Below are 21,679 nucleotides of genomic sequence, written 5' to 3' on the forward strand. Positions count from 1 at the left end.
CTCTGACGGTGCACTACTAGATCATGCGAGAATGCTCAAAATAAAACGCGCAAATTTTAAGAATTGTTTCCAAGTGTCTGACTTGTCTTGCTTTGCTTTTGTCAAGTAAAGAGCCGCTTTAATTTTCCTCTTAACTTCATTTGTTGACTCCGTTTCTATTACATGCCAAATCCCACCGTTTCCTGCGGGTCTCCCGCAAAGTTTTCTCCCGCCCGCAGCAAAGGTAAAACCGCCCGTTCCCGCGAGATTTGCGTTGGGTCCCGCGGGTCCCGTGGGAGCCCAAACCCAATGCAGCCCTCTACTCCAGACCTGCTGGCACCCGCCTGGTCAGTTCCTCCAGCACTGCCCTGGCACTCAGTCAGGACTCTAGCCCTACTGGAGCCTCCATGGTCTGTTCCTGCGGCTCCTCCCTGGTCTTCAGCCAGGGACTCTGGACCTGGCCCACCATCCCTCCACCTGGTCCTCCTCCTGTCCACCTCCCTCCTGAGAGTTTTTTTTTTTTTTTTTTTTTTTTGTGCTAGGTGGAGCGTCTGGTATCCGCTCCGTAGAGGGGGGGTACTGTCACAATCACCAGATGGAAGTGCCCTAGTTGGCCACCAGAGGGAATTAATTTCCCATAACCCACTTCCAGGACTCATTATCTCTTCATTGCACCCAGCTGTCTTATATTATGTTATTAGTGTCTGTCTATTTATTCTGAGTTTGTGTCTGCTTTTGTTATCGAGGTTTAATTTCTGTCACTGGCTTCACTGTGTTTTTCTTGTTTTGTGTGGACTATACTGTGGATTTTGACTCATGCTTGGATGGATTATGTGTTCGGATTACCCTATTAAAACTGCACTTGGATCTTACCCTCTTGTCTCTGTGCCATCCGTGACAAGTACTCAATTGGAAACAATCATCCCGACTCTAAAACCTGGGGACTCTGCCCTCACTATAAGTACAGAAGAGGTGGTGCGAGCTCTTAAGAAAACTAAAGTTAAATCTGCACCCGGATCGGATAATATTTGTGGAGAACTTTAAAATACTGTGCGGAGCAACTAGGGGGTGTGTTACAGACTTCGTTTCAGAACTCCTTGGTCAGTGGCATAGTTCCACAGAAATGGAAACACTCCACAGTTATTCCTATACGGAAAAAGAGTTTCGTTAAAGCATTTAACGATCTGAGGCCAGTTGCTCTTACCTCTCTAGTGATGAAGGCAATGGAGAGAATTATTAAAAACTTTATCACTAAAGTCACCGACCCACAGTTGGACCCCTTCAGTTTGCCTTCGTACAGGTAGAGGAGTCGATGATGCAAAAGTGTTTATCACCGATGTTGTTCATGAGCACCTTGAGTCTCCTAATACCACAGCGAGACTTTTGTTTGTTGATTTTTCTTCGGCATTCAATACTCTGCAGACACACATTCTTGCTGAGAAACTCGCCAGTCGCTTTCATTTGGAGGATCAGTTGATTCGTTGGATAATTGACTTTATGACCAATAGGTCTCAGAGAGTGCTAGTCAATAATACCCTTTCTGATCTTCTATATACATCTACGGGATCCCCGCAGGGATCTGTCCTTTCACCTCTGCTCTTTATTCTTTATACTGATGATTGTAGGTCTACTCATCCCAATTGTCATCTAATTAAGTTTGCTGACGACACCGTCTTACTGTCTCTACTTTCAGGCTCCTCACAGCAGCATGGTCCAGCTCTCCATGAAATTTGAATGGTGTGATAACTCCTGTCAGGAACTAAACGTAAATAAGACTAAAGAGATGGTAGTGACTTTTTCGAATAAGCAGAGGCAGATGGCTATAGCAGTTACTACTGTTATTCATGAAAATCCTATAGAGATTATCGAGGAGTACAAGTACTTGGGTACAATATTTGATAACCTGTTGAAATTTACTTCCAACATAGAGGAGATACTTCGGAAATGTCAGCAGCAGCAGTATCTTTTAAGGAAGCTCAATTCTTTTGGGGTCAATAAGAATATTCTCTCTTTGTTCTATTACTCTTACATTGAAAGTGTCATTACATTCTCTATTGTCTGCTGGTTTCATTCTATCAGCCTTCAGAACAGAAATCGCCTGGAGCGTACAGTTAAAGTTTGTTTGAAAATTATTGGACTTCCTATCAGGACTCTTTCCACTATAAGTGAACAGCAAATGCTGAAGTTGATGGTAGGATTTTACATGACCCATCACACGCCTTGTTTCTGAATTTGAGTGGCTCCCTTCAGGGCGACAACTTCGTTGTCCAGGTTGTAGGACACAAAGGAGGAAGGCAACCTTCATTCCTAAAGTGGTTCAGCTTCTAAATTCTGAATCATTTCTGACCCCCAGGCTTACGATGTTGTGATTACATATTTTTAAACATTTTTATTATATTTTTATAGGGTCTGGATTTGCTTCTTAGATGTTTATATGTCATATCATAGAATACACATATGTTGTGTATATTGTGTTATTTATTTACTGTGTTGTGTTTTTGACGTATATTGCTTGTTACTCTGCGTGACCTTGTGAATTGCCCTTCGGGGATAAATAAAGTATTTGAAATTGAAATTCATTTTATGCTCAGTGACCCACTTTTGTTTTGATTTTGATGTTTATGTTGAATCATTGTTCTGTTGTAAGATCCAACCAAAGCCCATTATTAGATTTCTAGCAGGGACAGTCAGGTTTTGATTCATCTTTTGGTGTTTGCTAGAGTTTTTGCTGCTAAAAAGCTCATTTTTAGTTCCAACTGACCATAAAACCCAGTCCTGTTTGAAGTTCCAGTAATGTCTGGCAAATGGATATGCTGGAGTTTGTTTTTGGATGAATATTTTCTTTTCTTGATTTTTTTTTTTCTTTAAAGGGAACCCCTGGTGTTAAGACTTATATGGCTTAATATAACGTAAATGATGTATCTTACTGAAATATGTAGTAGAAAACCCATGAAAGATTTATGTTATTTAAAAAATCCATGACATATTTGGACAGATTTGGACAATGGGCAACGCCATTTTGTTTGCGTTCTATGTCGATGACGTCAAATGGTTGCACTCACTGCTCTACTGACACTGTCCTATTGCTATTTTTAATGCAACAAAACTCAGAATATAATATATGATGCCACATTGTGCAGCTTTTGGTTGTAATTTTCAGTTGATGAGCCACAAGAGAAGCGATCTAAGTCTTTATTGCTTTACTAGCGATAAGAGGAGAAAAGAATAGGAAGTTGTGCAGAATGTGGACGAATAAAACTTCCTAACTGCGTCTTTGTTCTCTTCAATTTAGCCCTGATGACTGAAGCTTTTTATCTGTATGTTTTGGGTCAACGGTAATTTAGTAATGCATACAGGTCTTAATATCCGCAGGGTTCCTTTTAAAACACGATCAGCCTTTTCGATTTGAGCCAGAGCGCAAAATTAGTGAGGATGAAAGCATCGAAGCAATGTCCCTGTGGCTATTCGAACTATACTGTTGTATGATTGACGTGTTAAAATCGTCTGATCACCTGAATGCATACACACAGTTAAACATGCTGAGAAGATGCTACTGTATGCGATAACACATATCCCGTGTATCACAGCGCACACAAGCTTTGAGGCGGTCTGTCTCAATCGAGATGTGTTATAGGCTTACCTTCGTCAGTCTCCACGACAGGCACGGCATTTGGTTAAAGCATACACTTATATCCATCGGCAACTGTAAGCTCTTTCAGCTGTGGTCTTCTAAAAGCCTCAAAGACACCAGGGCTTGTGAAGAGAACAAAAACGTGGATCTTTAGGAAGTTGTATTCGTCCACATTCTTCACAACTTCCCATTCTTTTCTCCTCTTATCGCTAGTAAAGCAGTAAAGACTTACATCACTTCTCTTGTGGCTCATTGACTGAAAATTACAACGTGTCATCGTATATTATATTCTGATTGTGTTGCGTTAAAAATAGCAATAGGACAGTGTCAGTAGAGCAGTGAGTGCAACCATTTGAAGAAACATTTAACAAAATGGTGGCGCCCATTGTCCAAATCGGTCCAAATATGTCATGGATTTTTTAAATAATGTAAATCTTTCATGGGTTTTCTACTACATATTTCAGTAAGAGACATCATTTAAGTTGTATTAAGCCATACAAGTCTTAAAAGGATTAGTTCACTTTCAAATAAAATTTCCTGATAATTTACTCACCCCCATGTCATCCAAGATGTCCATGTCCTTCTTTCTTCAGTCGAAAAGAAATTAAGATTTTTGATGAAAACATTCCAGGATTTTTCTCCATATAGTGGACTTAAATGGAGCCCAAACGGTTGAAGGTCAAAATTACAGTTTCAGTGCAGCTTCAAAGCATTCTATGATCCCAGACGAGGAATAAGGGTCTTATCTAGAGAAACCATCACTCATTTTCTAAAAAAAAAAAATTAAAAATTATATATGTTTTAACCATAAATGCTCATCTTGAACTAGCTCTCTTCTTCTCTTTTTGAATTCCAGCAGTGTAGACACTGCTAAGTGTATTACTGCCCTCCACAGGTCAAAGTTTGAAACAATTGTTATATACTTGCACTAGCGTATTGTATATGACAGTTTAGTTCAAACTTCGACCTGTGGAGGGCAGTAATACACTTAGCAGTGTCTACACTGCTGGAATTCAAAAAGAGAAGAAGAGAGCTTAGTTCAAGATGAGCATTTATGGTTAAAACATATATAATTTATATATTATTATTATTATTTTTTTTTAAATGACGATGGTTTCTCTAGGACGCTTTGAAGCTGCAATGAAACTGTAATTTTGATCTTCAACCGTTTGGGCTCCATTGAAGTCCACTATATGGAGAAAAATCCTGGAATATTTTCATCAAAAATCTTAATTTCTTTTCGACTGAAGAAAAGACATGAACATCTTGGATGACATGGGGGTGAGGAAATTATCAGGAAATTTTAATTTGAGAGTGAACTAATCCTTTAACACCAGGGGTTCCCTTTAAACCCTCCCAGACAACATGTGGTTATGTAGGGGCTGTTTGATTTTTTTTTTTTTTTTTTTTTTAGGCTTTCTGACCCAGAGATACAAATAAGAGATTTATTTTCACACCCTTATACATAACTAATGATCACAACTATATATATATATATATATATATATATATATATATATATATATATATATATATATATATATATATATGTCTGGTTTATGCTTAGGAGCATAGAGAATATAATTTAAGTTTATATAGAGATTCTTGACTATAAATCATAAAATGTCATTTTTGTTGAACAAATGTTACACATCCTGTGTGCCACTCCCTATATCTGACTGATGTTCCATAAATATGTTATTGCAGATCCTCTGTGGTCAGTGCCCTTGTGCCAAGTATGGATGCAATGAACACCAACTTCACACAAGACCAACCGTTGTTTAGCAGTTTGTAAGTATAAACTGGCCTTGGTGTTAATAGTAAATAAGTGTACCTTAGTTGTTTTGGTTCTTTATAACTTTTTCACATCTGACTTCCAGTGTCCCAGTCAAAGAAGAGTCAAGCTACTTTGAGCAAGTGTACACAGAACCCCTGCTGGTAAATCTACCCACACCTGACTTCAGCATGCCCTACAACGTCATCTGCCTCACCTGCACGGTGGTCGTGGTGGGCTACAGCTCCTTTTACAACTTGCTGACCCGCATGTTCCAGGTGGATGAACCGAGTCCACCGCTGGCCAAACGCTTGGCCAACCTGCTGACCTAACTGCCGAGAGCAGATCTGACTCCTGAAATGTCCATATTAGGCAGCTGAGAGAATCATGACTTTAATACAGCATCTGCTGGAGTTTTAAGATGCTTTTCAGCCCTGGAAGGACTCAATGCCAAGTGACTGTTCTGAACTTTTGTTGAACGAATAAGCTTCCAAGACAGATGGATTAGATGTTTTGTTTTTATGTTTTGTTTTTGTTTTGTGATCCACATAAGCAAAGATTAGCCACCTTTTTATGTTTTTTGTTTTGTGAGTCACAAGCAAAAATTAGCTACTTTTTTTTTTTGTTTTGTGTCACAAAAAAAAAAATTAACTGCCCTTTTATGTTTTGTTTTGTTTTGTTTTGTGAGTCACAAAAGCAAAGATTAGCCACCTTTTTATGTTTTTTTTTTGTTTTGTTTTATGAGTCGCATAATCAAAGATCAGCCGCCTTTTTTTGTGAGTCACATAAGCAAAGATTAGCCACTTTTTTAAAAAAAAAATATATATATTTTGTTTTGTTGAGTCACATAAGCAAAAACATTTTTATGCAGCGTTTTAGAAAACCATAGCTTGCTATCATGTGAAAGTCTCTCAAAGGAACTGCATGGTTTGGGCATCTGGGAGAAATATACATGGAAGAGTGTGATGTTAAGTCGTCTCAGTTTACACCACCTCTTTGAGAGCGTGACCAAGTGTCACAGAAACACAGACACCACAATCCAACTACTGAAAATGGATGTTTAAAAATGTGGCAAGTATTTTCTACTTTCTATAATGCACTGATATTCAAATATGTGTTGTTTTGAAGGACTGGACTGTTTTAATGTTTTGCCTTTTTTTTTCTCTGTGCATTTGTCTGTGGGCAGACCACATAATGACCTCCAGACTGGGTGTTATTGAATTTAAATTCTGAAGCAGCTCTTTAACACTGGTTAACTTTCACATAATAAACTGACTGGAAACCCATAACGTGTTGAGAACGGTTTGCAGCATTTTTTGTTCACGCCTCGAGGGATTTTGAGGAAGAATGTAATGTTTTTTTGGAGGGTTTTGGAAACTATTTGGTATCCCACTCAACCGTGCCATTCATTTTGAATTACTGTATGTGAAAGAGCCTCTGCCTTGAGTGACTGTAAATCCTTCTATTATCTGTTATGACATGGTAGTTTGTAATATACATATGCAGGTAATGTAGTTTAACAGATTTGTAGTAACTCACAGTTTCTTAAACTAAAAGTTCCACTGATCAAATCAGACTATCCAAGTAGTACTATCATCAACTAACCTATTACCCATATGTCAGTTAAACTGTGTCCTAGCTTGGTACAATACAAAACAAATTTCCAGCAAGAAGCAATTTGTCTCTACACAATGAATGTGAATGCAACATGATACAATCACAGCCAATCAGAAAAGATTGATGTTCAATGCATGGTTATGAATGGGATTTTGGACAAGTTGCCAGGTCTAGTTAGATAGATAGATAGATAGATAGATAGATAGATAGATAGATAGATAGATAGATAGATAGATAGATAGATATTCAATACTAAAATGTTGTCTTTCTTAAACAAAGGATGTAAACTTTGTTTCCCTCCAGACAGAATTCAAAGTCTGTTCACATTCCTGGAAGCTGATGCACGCTAACCTCGGTTCAGCACAAATGCCTTTCATTTTTGCACTTCTTTTCTCTTTATGTGACTAAATTGACAAGTAAAGCGTTAACGTGCATTCTTTGATTGATTGATTTCTGGTAGCTTAGTATATCAGTTCAAGGCTTTTCCATCACTGTCATGTTTTGCTGACAATTGTTTTGACCCTTTTGCTGCCAAGCTCCTGGAGAGGATGGAAACAGAGGTCTCTTTCATTACAAAACATTTTGCACGTGTTTGGGTTTTGGGGAGGGGAACTTGTACATTCCTAAGCACTGATGCCAATGAGCTGTTATGTGAAAAGAGAACAGCCAAATGAACACTGGCATACCAAAAATACCAACTCTTCAATGAAGCAATTTTCTTTTTTTATTTGTGGCCAAAAAACTCAACACTAAAAGACGGTATGAGGTTTTATTTGGTGGTTACAAACAGGGAAAACATCCCCTATGAATAACGCACTGAATTGATTTAGGTAAAATAACTCAATTATGTATTGTTATGCAAAATCAATCTCACGACTCTTTCCGGTGGTTAAATCAGCACGGTTCACTGCATGCATGACCGCAGGTGGTTGGGCAGCATTTCTGTTCGGCAGGGCACTGACCATCATGGTAACAGTATTCGGCACACATTGGAGTCCCCTTCGGTAGAGCACAACGACCAGGCTTCACTGCATGGATAGAGAGATTCAGCTTCAGTCTGGCCGTAGCAGCATTCAGCCTCAGATGTACAGCACAAAACTATGGAACGCTTGTTTCCACCACACAATAAATTTTTTAAAAGACAATTGCTTTTTATCTCACAATTTTGACTTTTTTTTCTTGCATTTGAGAGTTTACATCTGGTAAATCTGCATTTTTTTCCTCACAATTGCGAGTTTACATCTCTCAATTTTAACTTTTTTTCTCACCATTGAGATGAAAAAATTCTGAGAAAAAAAATACTGACTTTGTTTCAATTGCGTGTTATAATTGCAGTTACTTTGACACACAATTGCAAGTTTATATCACATAATTCTGAAGATGAAAAAAGTCAGAATTTGAGGTGAGATGAAGAAACTCGGAATTGTGCGGGGGAAAAAAGGTCCGAATTGTGAGGTAAAAAGTCACAATTACCTTTTTTTATTTTTAATTCAGTGGCTGAAACAAGCTTCCATACAAAACACTCAAAGCATGAATAGCTAGTTTTACTTACAGAGTGATGATTCATCATCTTTATTAATTTTGTAAAGCCACCCTGTGCATAAAACAGTGCTATAGGCCAAATTGAGGTACTTTTGATATAGAGAATATCATAACATAAAATAATACTTATTATTATTATTATTATAAAATAAGAGAAACTAAAAGGCAATGAGAAAGCTGACCCAAACATGAATAGAACAGAATAATATAATATATATTGGTAACACTTTACAATCCATTAGATAACATGAACTGACAAAGAAAAATACTTCTAAAGAATTTATTAATGGTGTTTAATGTTAATTTTACCACATACTAATACATTATTAAAGTTGAATAAGTTAATATTATTTAATGGACCTGACTTGACATGAACTAACAGCTGTATTTTTATTAAAGTTAACAAAGATTACTAAATCCTGTAACAAATCTATTGGAACCTAAGAGAACCTATAATATAATATAATATAATATAATATAATATAATATAATATAATATAATATAATATAATATAATATACCTGTATATGGAGCTGTACATTCATGTCCACATCCATTGCTGCAGCATTTCTCATTGTTGGGACAGTCACTGTCATCGGCACAGTACTCGGCACACACTCCTGCTCCAAATTTTCTGCGTGGACACACTCCTGGCTTTGCTGTAATACAGACACATGACAGAGAAACCATATCACTGAATGCTGAATCTCTTTTTCACTGTTTGGTTTTTCAGTCTTTCTACTTTAAAATCTCTTATTTTATGCAATGTTATAAGCTACTTGCTGTTTCTTTGTAATTATAAGTGAACTTCATTAGCAATTTCTGAGTGAAAGCTTTCTACAATAATTTTTTTTCAGTGTTCCTTTTGAAAGACCTCTATTATTATTATCCATTATTACTCATTGAAACTCACTGAAAGCAGGTGGCACACACACAGCACCACAGTCGAATACACAGCATCTGTGTCCTCCAGAGCAGTCTCTGTCAGAAGCACATCCTCGACTGGACGGCACGACTGTCAGCTTCCTTGGACAGTGACTGGTCACTACAGAAGAGAATCATTAGAGGAGACCAGCTTGTAATAAATGTTTGTTTCAGCATCTGTAAGTCAGTGGTTCTGCAATATGTCTTTCAAGCTAATTCACATATTTATCTGCTTCAGATCAAAGTATAGTTTAGAAATCTACTTTATCCCTAAACTGTGCCAATTATATATTCATATAAAAAGTGTGTAACAAGAGTTATAACCAATTGTATCTGTCAAAATAATTGTTATGCCAACCCCCTGACCACCCATATTTAAGTTTAAGCATTTAATCCATGACAAAAAAACATATATAGAAATACATTGGAATCGGAGTAAATGGACTACATTAAAGCCATATGATTATAATCAAGTTATAATTAGCTCCCCATGTTATATTGTATTATAGTTGAAGAGAAAATACAAATATACAAAACATTTAATAATAATGTTCTTGTTTTACTGTATATGTCTATATGTTTTCCTTGTACAATAACTTTATATGAATTACTTAAAAGGTTCATCCTTCACTGAACGACTGTACTGTATGTTTGTAAACTGTAATGTGCTGAAATGTCATATTTTGTAAGGCAGTTTTTATGCATTTCTTCAGGCTGCGTAATGAAGTTATAAGAACATGGATCTTCTCACCTGTGAAGTTTTCTCCTGGAGCAGCATCTGTTGTGCTCAAGCATCCAGACAGACACAATAACACAGCGCAGTACACTCGAGCTGTCATCCTCTCGACCTGCGATCACACAATGAACTCTGCTGGGAAAAGCGCTGAATTCAGTCAGGAGGGGCGGAGACTGAGTCCGCGAGGCTTCAAGGTCCTTGCGCGAGGTACACATACCTACAATGAAAAAAAACGAAAAAAAAAAAACAAAAAACGTGTTGCTGCATCAAAACATCAGTTGACATTAAAAATGAATGCTGCTGTTTTTTTCGACTTTAACTCGCTTTAAAAGAAAATAGATACGCCCTTCAGTCTCTCAAATATTATTATAAAAAAAGTTGTCCAAACAAATCATACTTTTCTCAGAACGATGAAGTATTTGACCTCGGGCCGCGACAATCAGAAAACGTGAAGTTAGTGGCGCGAGTTTTTTGACAAAAAAATGTGGGCACTTTAAAGGGTTAGTTCACCCAAAAATGAAAATTCTGTCATTTATTACTCACCCTTATGCAGTTCCACACCCGTAAGACCTTCATTCATCATCAGAACACAAATTAAGATATTTTTGGATGAAATCCGAGAGCTCTCTAACTCCTCAATAGACAGCAATATAACTTTAAAGGGTTAGTTCACCCAGAAATGAAAATAATGTCATTTATTACTCTCCCTCATGCCGTTCCACACCCGTAAGACCTTCGTTCATCTTTGGAATGCAAATTAAGATATTTTAGTTGAAATCCGATGGCTCAGTGAGGCCTGCATAGCCAGCAATGACAATTCCTCTCTCAAGATCCATTAATGTACTAAAAACATATTTAAATCAGTTCATGTGAGTACAGTGGTTCAATATTAATATTATAAAGAGACGAGAATATTTTTGGTGCGCCAAAAAAACAAAATAACGACTTATATAGTGATGGTCGATTTCAAAACACTGCTTCAGGAATCTTCGGAGCGTTATGAATCAGCGTATTGAATCAGCAGTTCGGAGCGCCAAAGTCACGTGATTTCAGCCGTTTGGCGGTTTGACATGCGATCCGAATCATGATTCGACACAAAAGCTTCATAACGCTCCGATGCTTCCTGAAGCAGTGTTTTGAAATTGGCCATCACTATATAAGTCGTTAGGCCTATTTCGTTTTTTTGACGCACCACAAATATTCTTGTCACTTTATAATATTAATATTGAACCACTGTACTCACATGAACTGATTTAAATATGTTTTAGTACATTAATGGATCTTGAGAGAGGAAATGTCATTGCTAGCTATATGCAGGCCTCACCGAGCCATCAGATTTCAACAAAGATATCTTAATTTGTATTCCAAAGATTAACGAAGGTCTTACGGGTGAGGAACGACACGAGGGTGAGTAATAAATGACATTATTTTAATTTTTGGGTGAACTAACCCTTTAAACGTGCTCATGTGAATAGCTCTTATATACAGTAGTTCTGTTGTGTTTTATGTTTTTCTGAGAATAGACATGACTGTTCTCTTCACTGGAATTCCTACATAACTCGTAACATTCTAAAACAACATTCGAACGCAATAAATACTACAAATTCTAAGAGGGCATTCTATGCGTTTGTTTTGTGCACTAAAGTCTGTCAATCATCATTAGAGCGCCACCCTCAGGCTGAATAACGCAAGGACATTATAAGTCTTCAATCCCAAATCAAAATAATTAGCAATGGCTAATTTTCCCCAGAGAGAACTGAATGGAACCCCTCATTTGTGCATGGAGTTTTAGAGGACAGTTTTCCCCCAAGGAATTTTGAAAGAAAGAAAGAAAAGATTTTTCAATGTTTCCTCAATGAATGGCATACACAGAAATATTCATGCTTGAAATAAAGTCATGTTAGCAGTCCTTCGTAAAGAATATAAAATACTACATTGCTTTAAAACAGATTGTGCATTAAAGGTGGGATCAGTAGATTTTAAAAAACACTGTTGGACATTGTTGATATTTGATATCAACCCAAACAAAACCATCCCCTCTCTTCATTCCTCCGCCTCCAAAATTCACACTCCAATCCTAACCACCCTGCTCTGAGTTGGCCTCGAACCCCGGCCCGGTCACTGCTGACATGCGAGGCGAATGCACTACCAATGACGCTAAACACCTCGTTCTCTAGTGGGCATCAGTGTGCAAAACTCTGTTTCGGATGTCTGTTTTTCACAGCTGACGCGCAACAAAATGCTTCACGAAAAATAAAGTGCAGTTGATGAACGAACAACAAGGAAGCAGAAAAAATTAACGTACAGTACACAAGAGTAAATACAATGTTTTCGTTGTTAGTTGCCAACAGCACAGCAGCTAAAGACAATCAAACCCAGTGTTACTCACAGGAGAAGTGGAATCAAAGCAGCCTCCACATCTGTTTTCAGGCCTTCCCCTTTAGCTCATTCCAGGGCTGGAAAGCTTTTCTTATAATTGCAAGTCCTAAAGTGCTTGCCCAGTCATAAACCTTCATTCCAGTGTTATTCTTCTGAGCTCTTTTGTATTGTGTCCCATCTCTCGGTCTGCATGTTTTTTCTTCTTTTTTTCAAATCTCCCTCTTGCTCTTTCTTTCACCTCGACCATCATACGCCCCCTAATGCTGATTGGTTACACGTTTGATAATGGTGTCGGCAGACTAACTTCCAAACAGTGTTTTTCAAAATCTACTGCGTCCACCTTTAACACAGTAATGTGCATCTAGTGGAATGCTGTAAAGTTTTATATGACCACTAGATGGCAGGTGTATAAAATAAGTTGTAGGTATTTGTTGTCAATGCTGTGTAGTGCTTTAAAAGAAAACCACATAGAAGAGCCTTTTATTCTGAGGAACCTTCAATTGAGGAACTTGAAAAGAGACACAAATAATACCTTTCCATTACCAAAGTGCATTACAAATTTAATACATCTGACAGTTGTGTAAAAAGTTTATTTATTGACTTGGGTTTTCCTTTCCTGTGCATAAAATCATTTGAAATACAAAATTTGAATAAAATCCAGCAAGCATTTATTGTAGCCAAAATGCACTTTAAAAAAATGGGAAATTTGAGAAAACTTACAGAGTATATTACGGGAATGATTCAACTATACCCAACAACAATAAATAAATACATAAATAAATATATTCAAATTCAAATTTAGTAAGTAACCAGTATACTGAATTTGTGTGCAAGGGACAACAATCTGTAAAACAATCTGCAATGATTTTACAAAAAAAATTGGGCTCAGATATTAAAACTTTAATTTTTAAAATTACTAACTAGTATTGGTGGAATGATATTGTTTTCTAAATATATTCAAAATCATTCAATAAAAAGGCTCTCTATGACATATAAAGGCATAATTTTGTTAAAAAACATGTAGTGTTATTTATGCACTGCTGAAATGAACAGATTTTGTGCACAAGTTATTTAAAATCACTGTGAGCTCAGTAACAAAGCATTCAACTGTACTTTACAGCATCATAAAGACATAACATTACTATTTGAAGGCTTCTGTTGTAGCAGTATCTGACAATTTCTTTAATAATTTACACCAAAAGTGGAAATTCCCTTTAGTACAACAATTTGTACTGTATCCTTCACCAAAAAGGCAAATCAGTCCAAGGCAGCTGAATGTAAACAACACAGTTCAGAGTCGACAGCCTCGTTTAATACTTTCCCATGTCTATTCGAAATAATGTGTGCTGAAATGAAGGCCACTTGATTCAAGTCTACTAATCTCTGTGAAATTCATATGACGGCTGAAAAAAAAAAAATGTTCTGGGTGTCACACCAAAACCCAATTTGCTGTTAGTTCATAATACTTAATGCATTAGGTAATGTTAACAAACTGAGTCTCGCTGTAAAGTGATACCAACTCAAGAATAAGGCTATAATAAAACTACTGAAATGTGCCCATGAAATGCATGTGTTTTAAAGTGTAGAGTTAGTATTAATTCCACAGTTTTCCTTTGTAACCTAATCTTACATAGTGCTTTCAGAAACATCCCTCATATTCATATAAAAAAAAAAAAAAACCCTGAATGCTTACGGGACATCTTCACTTTTACCCTTAGCCCTGACCAGCCCCTCGCTGTCCTCGATGCTCTCTTTAATGAGACACTCTTTTAGGTTGGGCTGGTTCCCTATATCAATCCCCAGCTCCTGGATCTCCTGTAGAAGAGCTTCCCAGCGCCTCTTGTCCTTCGAGATCTTCCAGGACAGCCTGACGTTGGATTGCAGGAGGGGGATGAGCAGAGGGTGCAACTGGCGCTGCTGCAAAGCCTCCTGGGAAGGTGCTAGATCCTGCAGGGCTCGGTCGCAGTGTTCCTGAGCCTCACTGAGTTGGTCCAGCTCTTGGAAGCAGGTGACCAAAGCGGAGAGCGTGAAGAACCAATGAGCCCTCTGCAGCTGGTTGAGCTGCAGGATCTGATGGCATCCTAACTTCTCCTGGAGTCTCAGGGCGTTGAGAAGAGACCCCAGAGCGTCTTGATGACGGCCCACTCGCATCAGCATCTGGCCAGCACGCAGATCACCCAGGTAGAAGAACTCAAGGAACGTAGGTGTGGTCCGCAGTTCAGATAGGGAGTGAAGGTGGGTCAGGTACTGCTCGAACGCCCGGCTGCGCTTGGCAATGGTCTCGGCGGCGAAGTTTTTACGCAGCTTCTTGCGAGGGAAGTACACGCCATCCATCTCGTCTCCGTGACGCCGTCGCAAGCGGCTGTGTAGCCGTTCGAAGTCAGTGTAGCGCCGCGTGATGACAGCGGGAGTTTTGTCAAACGCGCCAGAATGGATGACATGAATCGTGTAGAGCTGATGAGAAAAAGTGTATTTGACTTCATGTGAAACCATAAAAACAAAGCCAGCAAAAAAAAACAAAAAAAAACAACATCTGTTCAATTGGTCCATGAAATGATGCTAATTTTTGTCCTATTTGTCCCAACATTTTTGATTTTTAAAAGACTTTTACTTTAAAGTGCCCCTATTATGCTGTTTTAAAGGTGTTTTCCTAACAGATTTAAATGCATCCAAGGTCAAAAAACACTTTAATTCTTCATCACCTCTTTTCTCACAGTGTCTGAAACAGTTTGATAAAGGATTTGGTCTCTCTAAGCACCTCCTTTCTGAGAGCCTACTCTGCTCTGATTGGTCAGACGTCCCAGTCTGTTATGAATGGGCTACTGTGCTCTGATTGGTCAGATGGCTCAGTCTGTTGGGACTGGTCTACTCTGCTGTGATTGGTCACAGCGTGTGTCGGAAACGAAACATCTTCCTCAGCACTTGATACACAGATAACGATGGCATCGAACAGATGTTAATGTTTTAACAAGTTATTTCATGAGTAATAACTTATATTAATTAAATTAACTTATATTAACCTGTTTACCATACCATATACATGTGTGTCTAGTGTGGTAATGGCGCCATCTCTTGGCCAGTCATAGAATGACTGCTCTAAATATTTACACAGACATGGTGTTAAACGGGCTTAATTTGTAGTTAAATTTTATACCTATAAAGATTTTTATTGCATGATAATTGTTTTGCAAAGGCTTACTTAAATAATTACTCGTGTAAGATTATTTCTGTATTTGTTCCAGAGCCACAACTTTACCTTCAGTAAACGCTTTATTGAGATTCTGGGGTCTGGGGTGAATTCTTCAAATTGGATGTCATTATGAAGTTCTGTCCGACTGTCTGCAGGGGTTTGAATATAAATACACTCTATACATAGCTTTAAAACAGATTATGCATTAACAGAGTAATGTGTGTCTAGTGGAATGCTGTAAAGCATGCAACGTCAACTGGCGGCCCGCGGGCCAAATCCGGCCCGCCAGAGATTTCCATCCGGCCCCCAGAATAATACTGAATTCAGGAATAGCCTTGTAAGAGGAAAAAGTTTAGGGCTGGTCCGAATACCATTTTTTTAGCTTCGGTAGTAATGAACATCGACTCTTCGGAGAGAGGGGCTGAACATATTTTTCTCTCTAATAAAGGCAGGAATCTGTGTCTGTATGCCCGTTTGCATTTTTATTATTTCGAGAACCATTCATCCAATCGACTTCACAAGGGAGTGCAGTGTCGCATTTGGTGCAATATAGATGGACACGCGAGACGCGACACATTCAGAATTAATAAACTTTTAGTAAACTACAGTCAGAGCAGCGCGAGCGGGAAGCGGCGCACCTCACGCGGGCAGGGCTTATGCTCCGAGAACGGTCACTGCACTAGTGATATAAAACGCACACACACAGGTCTGTTAAATTAAGCAATACTTTTAAGGTAGTCTAATATTTTTCTGACTAACAAATTGGCACAGTAAGGGTAGATTTAAATAAAGAAAAACGAAATTTAAATAAAGAAAAAACAAAATTTAAATAAAGAAAAACTAAATTTAAATAAAGAAAAACGAAATTAAGTTAAATTAAAAACGGGATTAATTTAGATTGATAATAATGGGTAAAAAGCTAATACATTTTGTTTCTATTATTCTATTTTCCACAATGTCAAAGCAACAAAACACAAGCTCAGACATGCACTTCGGTCCATACAAACTCCGCTGTTCTGCGCTCTAGCCAGAGAACACTCCCATTGCTGGAACACGCGTCGGTTCTATTTCTAGCATGCACGCGTTTTCCGCGTGGCTCGAGCGCGCCTGAGACGCGTGTCTCAGTGTGCAAACTCCAACCTGTTAAATATGGGAGCCGAAATAAAAACGGACACGCCACGCAGCTGAGACGCTCATGCAGCCAGTGTGTCGCCGGCCTTATTGGGGTGAATTGCAAAAAAAAAAAAAAAAAAACGAATATTCGAATGTCAAATTTTCAAATCGAATACCAACCCACCGAACGAATATTCGAATATTCGGGTCCGTTCCATATTTATTTATTTTTAAATCTAACGGGAAAAAAAGCCTTCTGAAAAGTAGCTTGTGCCATAGCCTGCCTTCAGTCAAGAATGACGATAAACGCGTTGCTCTCATTGAACATCTTTTATTGTTTCACGTGCTCATTTTTTCACAAATGTCAAAATTTTCCTTGCCTGGGATTTGCGCACAATTGCTTGACAGTGATGGACAGCTTGACAGCCTCACAAATATGAAGCCTAAAATATCGCTATCGCCCCCTTGGTGGCTTGCTGCAGTACAGGTAATATGTAAAAAATAACATAAATTAATCAAATAATAACATATTAGGATACAATTCGAATTTTATTTTATATTACGAGTATCTGGCCCTTACAGTGTCTGCAGAGAAAAATTCTGGCCCTTGGACAAATAGAGTTGATGACCCCTGCTGTAAAGTTTTATATGACCACTAGATGGCAGGTGTATAAAATTAGTTGTAGGTATTTGTTGTCAAAGTTGTGTAGTGCTTTAATAAAAAAAAAATCACATAGAAGAGCCTTTTATTCTGAGGAACCTTCAATTGATGAACTTGAAAAGAGACACAAATAATACTTTTCCAATACTAAAGTACAGTACAAATTTAATACATCTGACAGACGGCCAAGTCTGTTGTGATTGGTTTACCTCTTACAGCACGTGTCAGAAACGAAACACCCATTCCCATATCTGAATTTCAGCTCTCGATCATGGCATCGGTTTTACCATATCAATTCGAGCCCAAGTCCTCATCCTTTAGATGTGCATGCAATTTATATTTGCTTTGATAGCGCAGAAAACAGCATCTTCTCGACATGTTGACAACACAAACTAAACTTTTTTTCAGTCTCAGCTACAACTACAGTGTTGAGGGTCAAAATTTTGTTGTTCCAATAAAAACCATAGGCTGGCATTATGCAAATTTGTTACAAACCTATGTAGGTTCGAGCAGGAAGCAAGACTGGCATGAATAAAGTCTTGTTTCAGAATTGATTCTTTCTTTTCGGAGATAATAACTGTAACAGCTATATTACACACTACATGAAAGATAATATCTGAAAAAGCATAACAGGGGCACTTTAAAAAAAGAAACGTCATTTAAAAATGACTTTTATTTGGATGATCTTATTTGTCATTGGCCCAAATATAAAATGCTGTTTTGAATGTTTGTTTAAATATGTAATGTGTTTTAGTAACGTTTTGAAGTTGCTAAAAAAAAAAGGCTGAAATGGTTCACAAGTTGTGTCTTTTGTACTTACCACATACTTGGAATTTGTCTCATGGACAACGCTGGCATCAGTCACCTCAAAAATGAGCTTTTCAGGAATGCAACGAGTTCTTGAGCTTCGCCAGTTTTCTTGTAGTTGTCTGGTGATCATGTTTGAGGTTTTGGGGGAAGGACCTATTGGGCTGGTATCTATAAACCAAAACCAAAGACAAAATTAACTGCAACTGTGAACTATCAAACTAAAAGTGAACCAAAAAGAAGAAGTGAAATCTGCCTACAAAAGATTATTGTAAATTCACAAAGAGCGTACATCATGTTTAAGCTTAAAGGAAGAGCTCTTTCCAAACTGTATGCTGTTTTTAAAAGAAGGCCTTTTTTTCATGCAAATTCTGTTTCCATACAATGGCAGTTAATAGTAACGACAGATGTCAAGCTCCAAAAATAATACAACATAAAAGTGGCTCATTCCACTTCTGCGCTATAACACAAGTCTTCCAATTAGTAAGTTGCTTTGGAAGCATCTGCTAAATAAATAAATGTAAAAAAAATTAACTGTAAGTCTTCTAAAGTCATGCGATAGATTTATGAACAGAAACTTGTTCACTAATGAGGATCCACGCCACTGAAGCTCTGAAATCTCATTCGTAGTTATCATTGTCACCAAAAAGCTACTGGTTTTCATGTGTCCAGTTCAATTGGCAACATAAATATGCAGAATAAATAATGTGATTCGAGAACTGCAAGAGCTGAAATGATTTTCAGCGAATGCTGACTTAAATATGAGTTCCTCACACACAGCTATCATATGACTTCATAAGATTTGCAATATGGCATACAATATGGGCATATAGGCTACCTTTATGGTGTTTTTGTACTTTTTGAAGCTTCATAGCTCTGCTCAATAATTAACAACATACCGTTTAAAAATTTTGGGGTCAGCTCAAGATTTTTTGAAAGAAATTGTTTTATTTAGCAAGGATGCATTAAATTTAAATACCTTTAAAGACATTTACAATGTTACAAAAGGTTTCTATTTCAAATAAATGCTCATCAAAGTATCCTGAAAAAACTGTATCAGAAAAAAGTTACGTTTATGTTGAAATGGAAGCTTGTTTCTGCCACGGAATAAAAAAAGTTTAGACTTTTTCTCACAGTTCTGACTTTTTTCCCCTCACAATTGAAGATATAAACTTGAAATTGTGCGTTATAATTGTAAAAAATTGTCAGAATTGTGAGCTTGCAATTGCAAGTTTATATCTCGCAATTCTGAGAAAAGAAGTCAGAGCTGTGGTATATAAACTCGCAATTGCCAGAAGAAAGTCAGTATTGTGAGATAAAAAGCCGCAATTTTCTTTTACATTTTTTATTCCATGTTAGAAACAAGCTTCCATAGTTTTCAACATTGATAATAATCAGAAATATTGCTTGAGCAGCAAATCATCATATTAGAATGATTTCTAAAGGATCATGTGACACTGAAGACTGGAGTAATGATGCTGAAAATACAGCTATTATCACAGGAATAAATTACATTTTAAAATATATTCAAATAGACAACCATTATTTTAAATTATAATAATATTTCACAATATTAAATGCAGCCTTGGTGAGCATAAGAGACATTTAGATAACATTTACCGTTAACATTTGAACAGTAGTGTAAGTTTTGGAGGATGAGTAAATGACTGTATTTTCATTTTTGGATAAACTATTGCATATGTAGCTTGGACTTCAATTCACCAACACAAATTGCTGTTCTACTCATCTATAAAGCATATACCTTGTCCTTTATACTACCATATTCCACAATTTTAGCATTTTATAAGATATGTATTATTGGTGACTACCTGTGCTGCTACATGCATTATCTATGGACTCTCCAAAAAAGTCAGAGTCACTGTCTGGCCCCGATCCGTCGCCGGGATCCTCAGAATCCAGGACCCCGTCACCCTCGAAGCACAGGGTCCCTCCGAGCCTTGCCGATACGCAGTCTGTATCATCCTCAAGTTCAGAACTTTCTGGAAAGTCATCCGTTCCATGGCAGTCTGCCTCGGAAGGAAGCTCCCCTTCTTTGAATAGAGAACGACGAAGTCTGTCGAACAGTTTAGAGGCCATCCCAGCTTTGCTCCAACCCTGGAGAGCACAAAAGACTTAATATGCATTCAAATCATGACATTACTTATGGCAGATGCTGTGAAACTATGGGTCTGTCAAACAAGCCAGTCAGTAATGGAAACACTGAAACTTCAAACCTCTCATGAACTTTCATTGAGCCGTGAAACGAGAGAGCAAACCTGATCTGTCACATAAATATTTATTATTTATTGGTGGTTTGGTGAAAAGAGCCTCACAACAGCATTGGATTTCTGTCATTTCCATAGAAGACATAGGAGTAAAACAGATATCATAATTATTTATCTTTAGATACAGTAGGTTTCTTTAGGTTTAGGTTTCATAAACACTCATGAGTATACGGAAAGTTTCCTAACAATTCCCATTACATTCATCACGGTTCATGGAAAAACTTTTGAAAGCCTTCAGGAAAGTGGGAGCGACTGCACAATGTTAATCCCTCTTAGCTTGCTACGTGCTAATAACATCCAGCCTAATCAGCACAACTCCCACAACTTATAATGTAAAGAAATTTGACAATAATTAAACAAAGTCGTCTCTAAAATCCATAAACTCTCTGATAAGCAGCACTAAAAGTCGCCAGACACTAAGTTTAGGGTTAACTTTTCCTGCTAACTATGGCTAATCTAACATTTCAACTCCAAAATGATGATCAAACATATACAACACACGAATATTTGAACTTACCCGAGTTACAGACCTCAAAACTACATTTGATCAGCTCTTCATGGTGCTGGATAAATAATTTCCATGTGCAAATAAAGAGAAGGAGCGGTGTAAACAAGGATGGTAGTTGTTCACTGACCATTAGAAGAGGGCGGACACACTCTTGACAACTGACTGACAGCCACAAAACAGGAGAAAACGTGTTATATGCCTCCTTAAATATGTATTTCATAATACATTTATGCACAGTTTTGTTTGGTGCATTTGTGTTCAACTTTTTATAATATTTCGTATATCATAACATGTGAATCGTTTCTAATAGTTGCAGCAATAAACTGTTTTTAATTTAACCGCCATACATACAACATGCAACACTGCATTTTTAGAGTATAAGAAAATATTATTTTATGATCTATATATTAAAGCTACATATTTATTATTATTTTTTTTATTATTATTATTTTTTTTTTTTTATTATTACAAAAAGTCTTTAAAATTTAGGAAGTTAATTACTCATAAGTGATTCATTACAATGACAAAAATAA

The 21,679-nt window shown here is 37.3% G+C and overlaps 3 protein-coding genes across 5 annotated transcripts; 1 reads left to right on the top strand and 2 right to left on the bottom strand.

The window, feature by feature from the left end:
- Positions 1–5,289: 5,289 nt before the first annotated feature.
- Positions 5,290–6,514, top strand: LOC125259967 (GPI transamidase component PIG-T-like). Its single transcript, XM_048178011.1, has 2 exons — positions 5,290–5,401; positions 5,491–6,514. The coding sequence occupies exons 1-2, from the start codon at positions 5,349–5,351 to the stop codon at positions 5,714–5,716; spliced, it is 279 nt and encodes a 92-aa protein (XP_048033968.1). The 5' UTR covers positions 5,290–5,348; the 3' UTR covers positions 5,717–6,514.
- Positions 6,515–7,756: 1,242 nt separating this feature from the next.
- On the bottom strand, positions 7,757–10,433 carry LOC125259965 (perlwapin-like). Its single transcript, XM_048178009.1, has 4 exons — positions 10,219–10,433; positions 9,457–9,588; positions 9,065–9,202; positions 7,757–8,029 (listed from the first exon to the last, which is right to left on the bottom strand). The coding sequence occupies exons 1-4, from the start codon at positions 10,304–10,306 to the stop codon at positions 7,896–7,898; spliced, it is 492 nt and encodes a 163-aa protein (XP_048033966.1). The 5' UTR covers positions 10,307–10,433; the 3' UTR covers positions 7,757–7,895.
- A 2,719-nt stretch (positions 10,434–13,152) lies between these two features.
- snx21 (sorting nexin family member 21) lies at positions 13,153–21,422 on the bottom strand. 3 transcript variants are annotated; one of them, XM_048178003.1, is made up of 4 exons: positions 21,169–21,422; positions 20,183–20,468; positions 18,367–18,524; positions 13,153–15,036 (listed from the first exon to the last, which is right to left on the bottom strand). In XM_048178003.1, the coding sequence occupies exons 1-4, from the start codon at positions 21,364–21,366 to the stop codon at positions 14,272–14,274; spliced, it is 1,407 nt and encodes a 468-aa protein (XP_048033960.1). In that variant the 5' UTR covers positions 21,367–21,422; the 3' UTR covers positions 13,153–14,271. The 3 variants fall into 3 exon arrangements, with proteins under 3 accessions (XP_048033960.1, XP_048033961.1, XP_048033962.1); XM_048178004.1 differs by having other exon boundaries at positions 21,156–21,411; XM_048178005.1 differs by lacking the exon at positions 21,169–21,422 and adding an exon at positions 20,588–21,076.
- Positions 21,423–21,679: the final 257 nt, after the last annotated feature.

The sequence above is a fragment of the Megalobrama amblycephala genome, linkage group LG24 (assembly GCF_018812025.1).
Source record: "Megalobrama amblycephala isolate DHTTF-2021 linkage group LG24, ASM1881202v1, whole genome shotgun sequence".
Taxonomy (NCBI): Eukaryota; Metazoa; Chordata; class Actinopteri; order Cypriniformes; family Xenocyprididae; genus Megalobrama; species Megalobrama amblycephala.

Excerpts from the sequence above, each read along its gene's own strand:
- LOC125259967 (XM_048178011.1), top strand. The coding sequence starts at position 5,349 with ATGGATGCAATGAACACCAACTTCACACAAGACCAACCGTTGTTTAGC. Across the intron at positions 5,402-5,490 it reads CAACCGTTGTTTAGCAGTTT|TGTCCCAGTCAAAGAAGAGT; the intron begins GTAAGTATAAAC and ends TCTGACTTCCAG.
- LOC125259965 (XM_048178009.1), bottom strand. The coding sequence starts at position 10,306 with ATGACAGCTCGAGTGTACTGCGCTGTGTTATTGTGTCTGTCTGGATGC. Across the intron at positions 9,203-9,456 it reads GTGTGTGCCACCTGCTTTCA|CAAAGCCAGGAGTGTGTCCA; the intron begins GTGAGTTTCAAT and ends TCTGTATTACAG. Across the intron at positions 8,030-9,064 it reads ATGTACAGCTCCATATACAG|TGAAGCCTGGTCGTTGTGCT; the intron begins GTATATTATATT and ends CTATCCATGCAG.
- snx21 (XM_048178003.1), bottom strand. The coding sequence starts at position 21,366 with ATGAAATACATATTTAAGGAGGCATATAACACGTTTTCTCCTGTTTTG. Across the intron at positions 20,469-21,168 it reads TGATCAAATGTAGTTTTGAG|GGTTGGAGCAAAGCTGGGAT; the intron begins GTCTGTAACTCG and ends TGTGCTCTCCAG. Across the intron at positions 15,037-18,366 it reads AGACAAATTCCAAGTATGTG|CTCTACACGATTCATGTCAT; the intron begins GTAAGTACAAAA and ends TTTTCTCATCAG.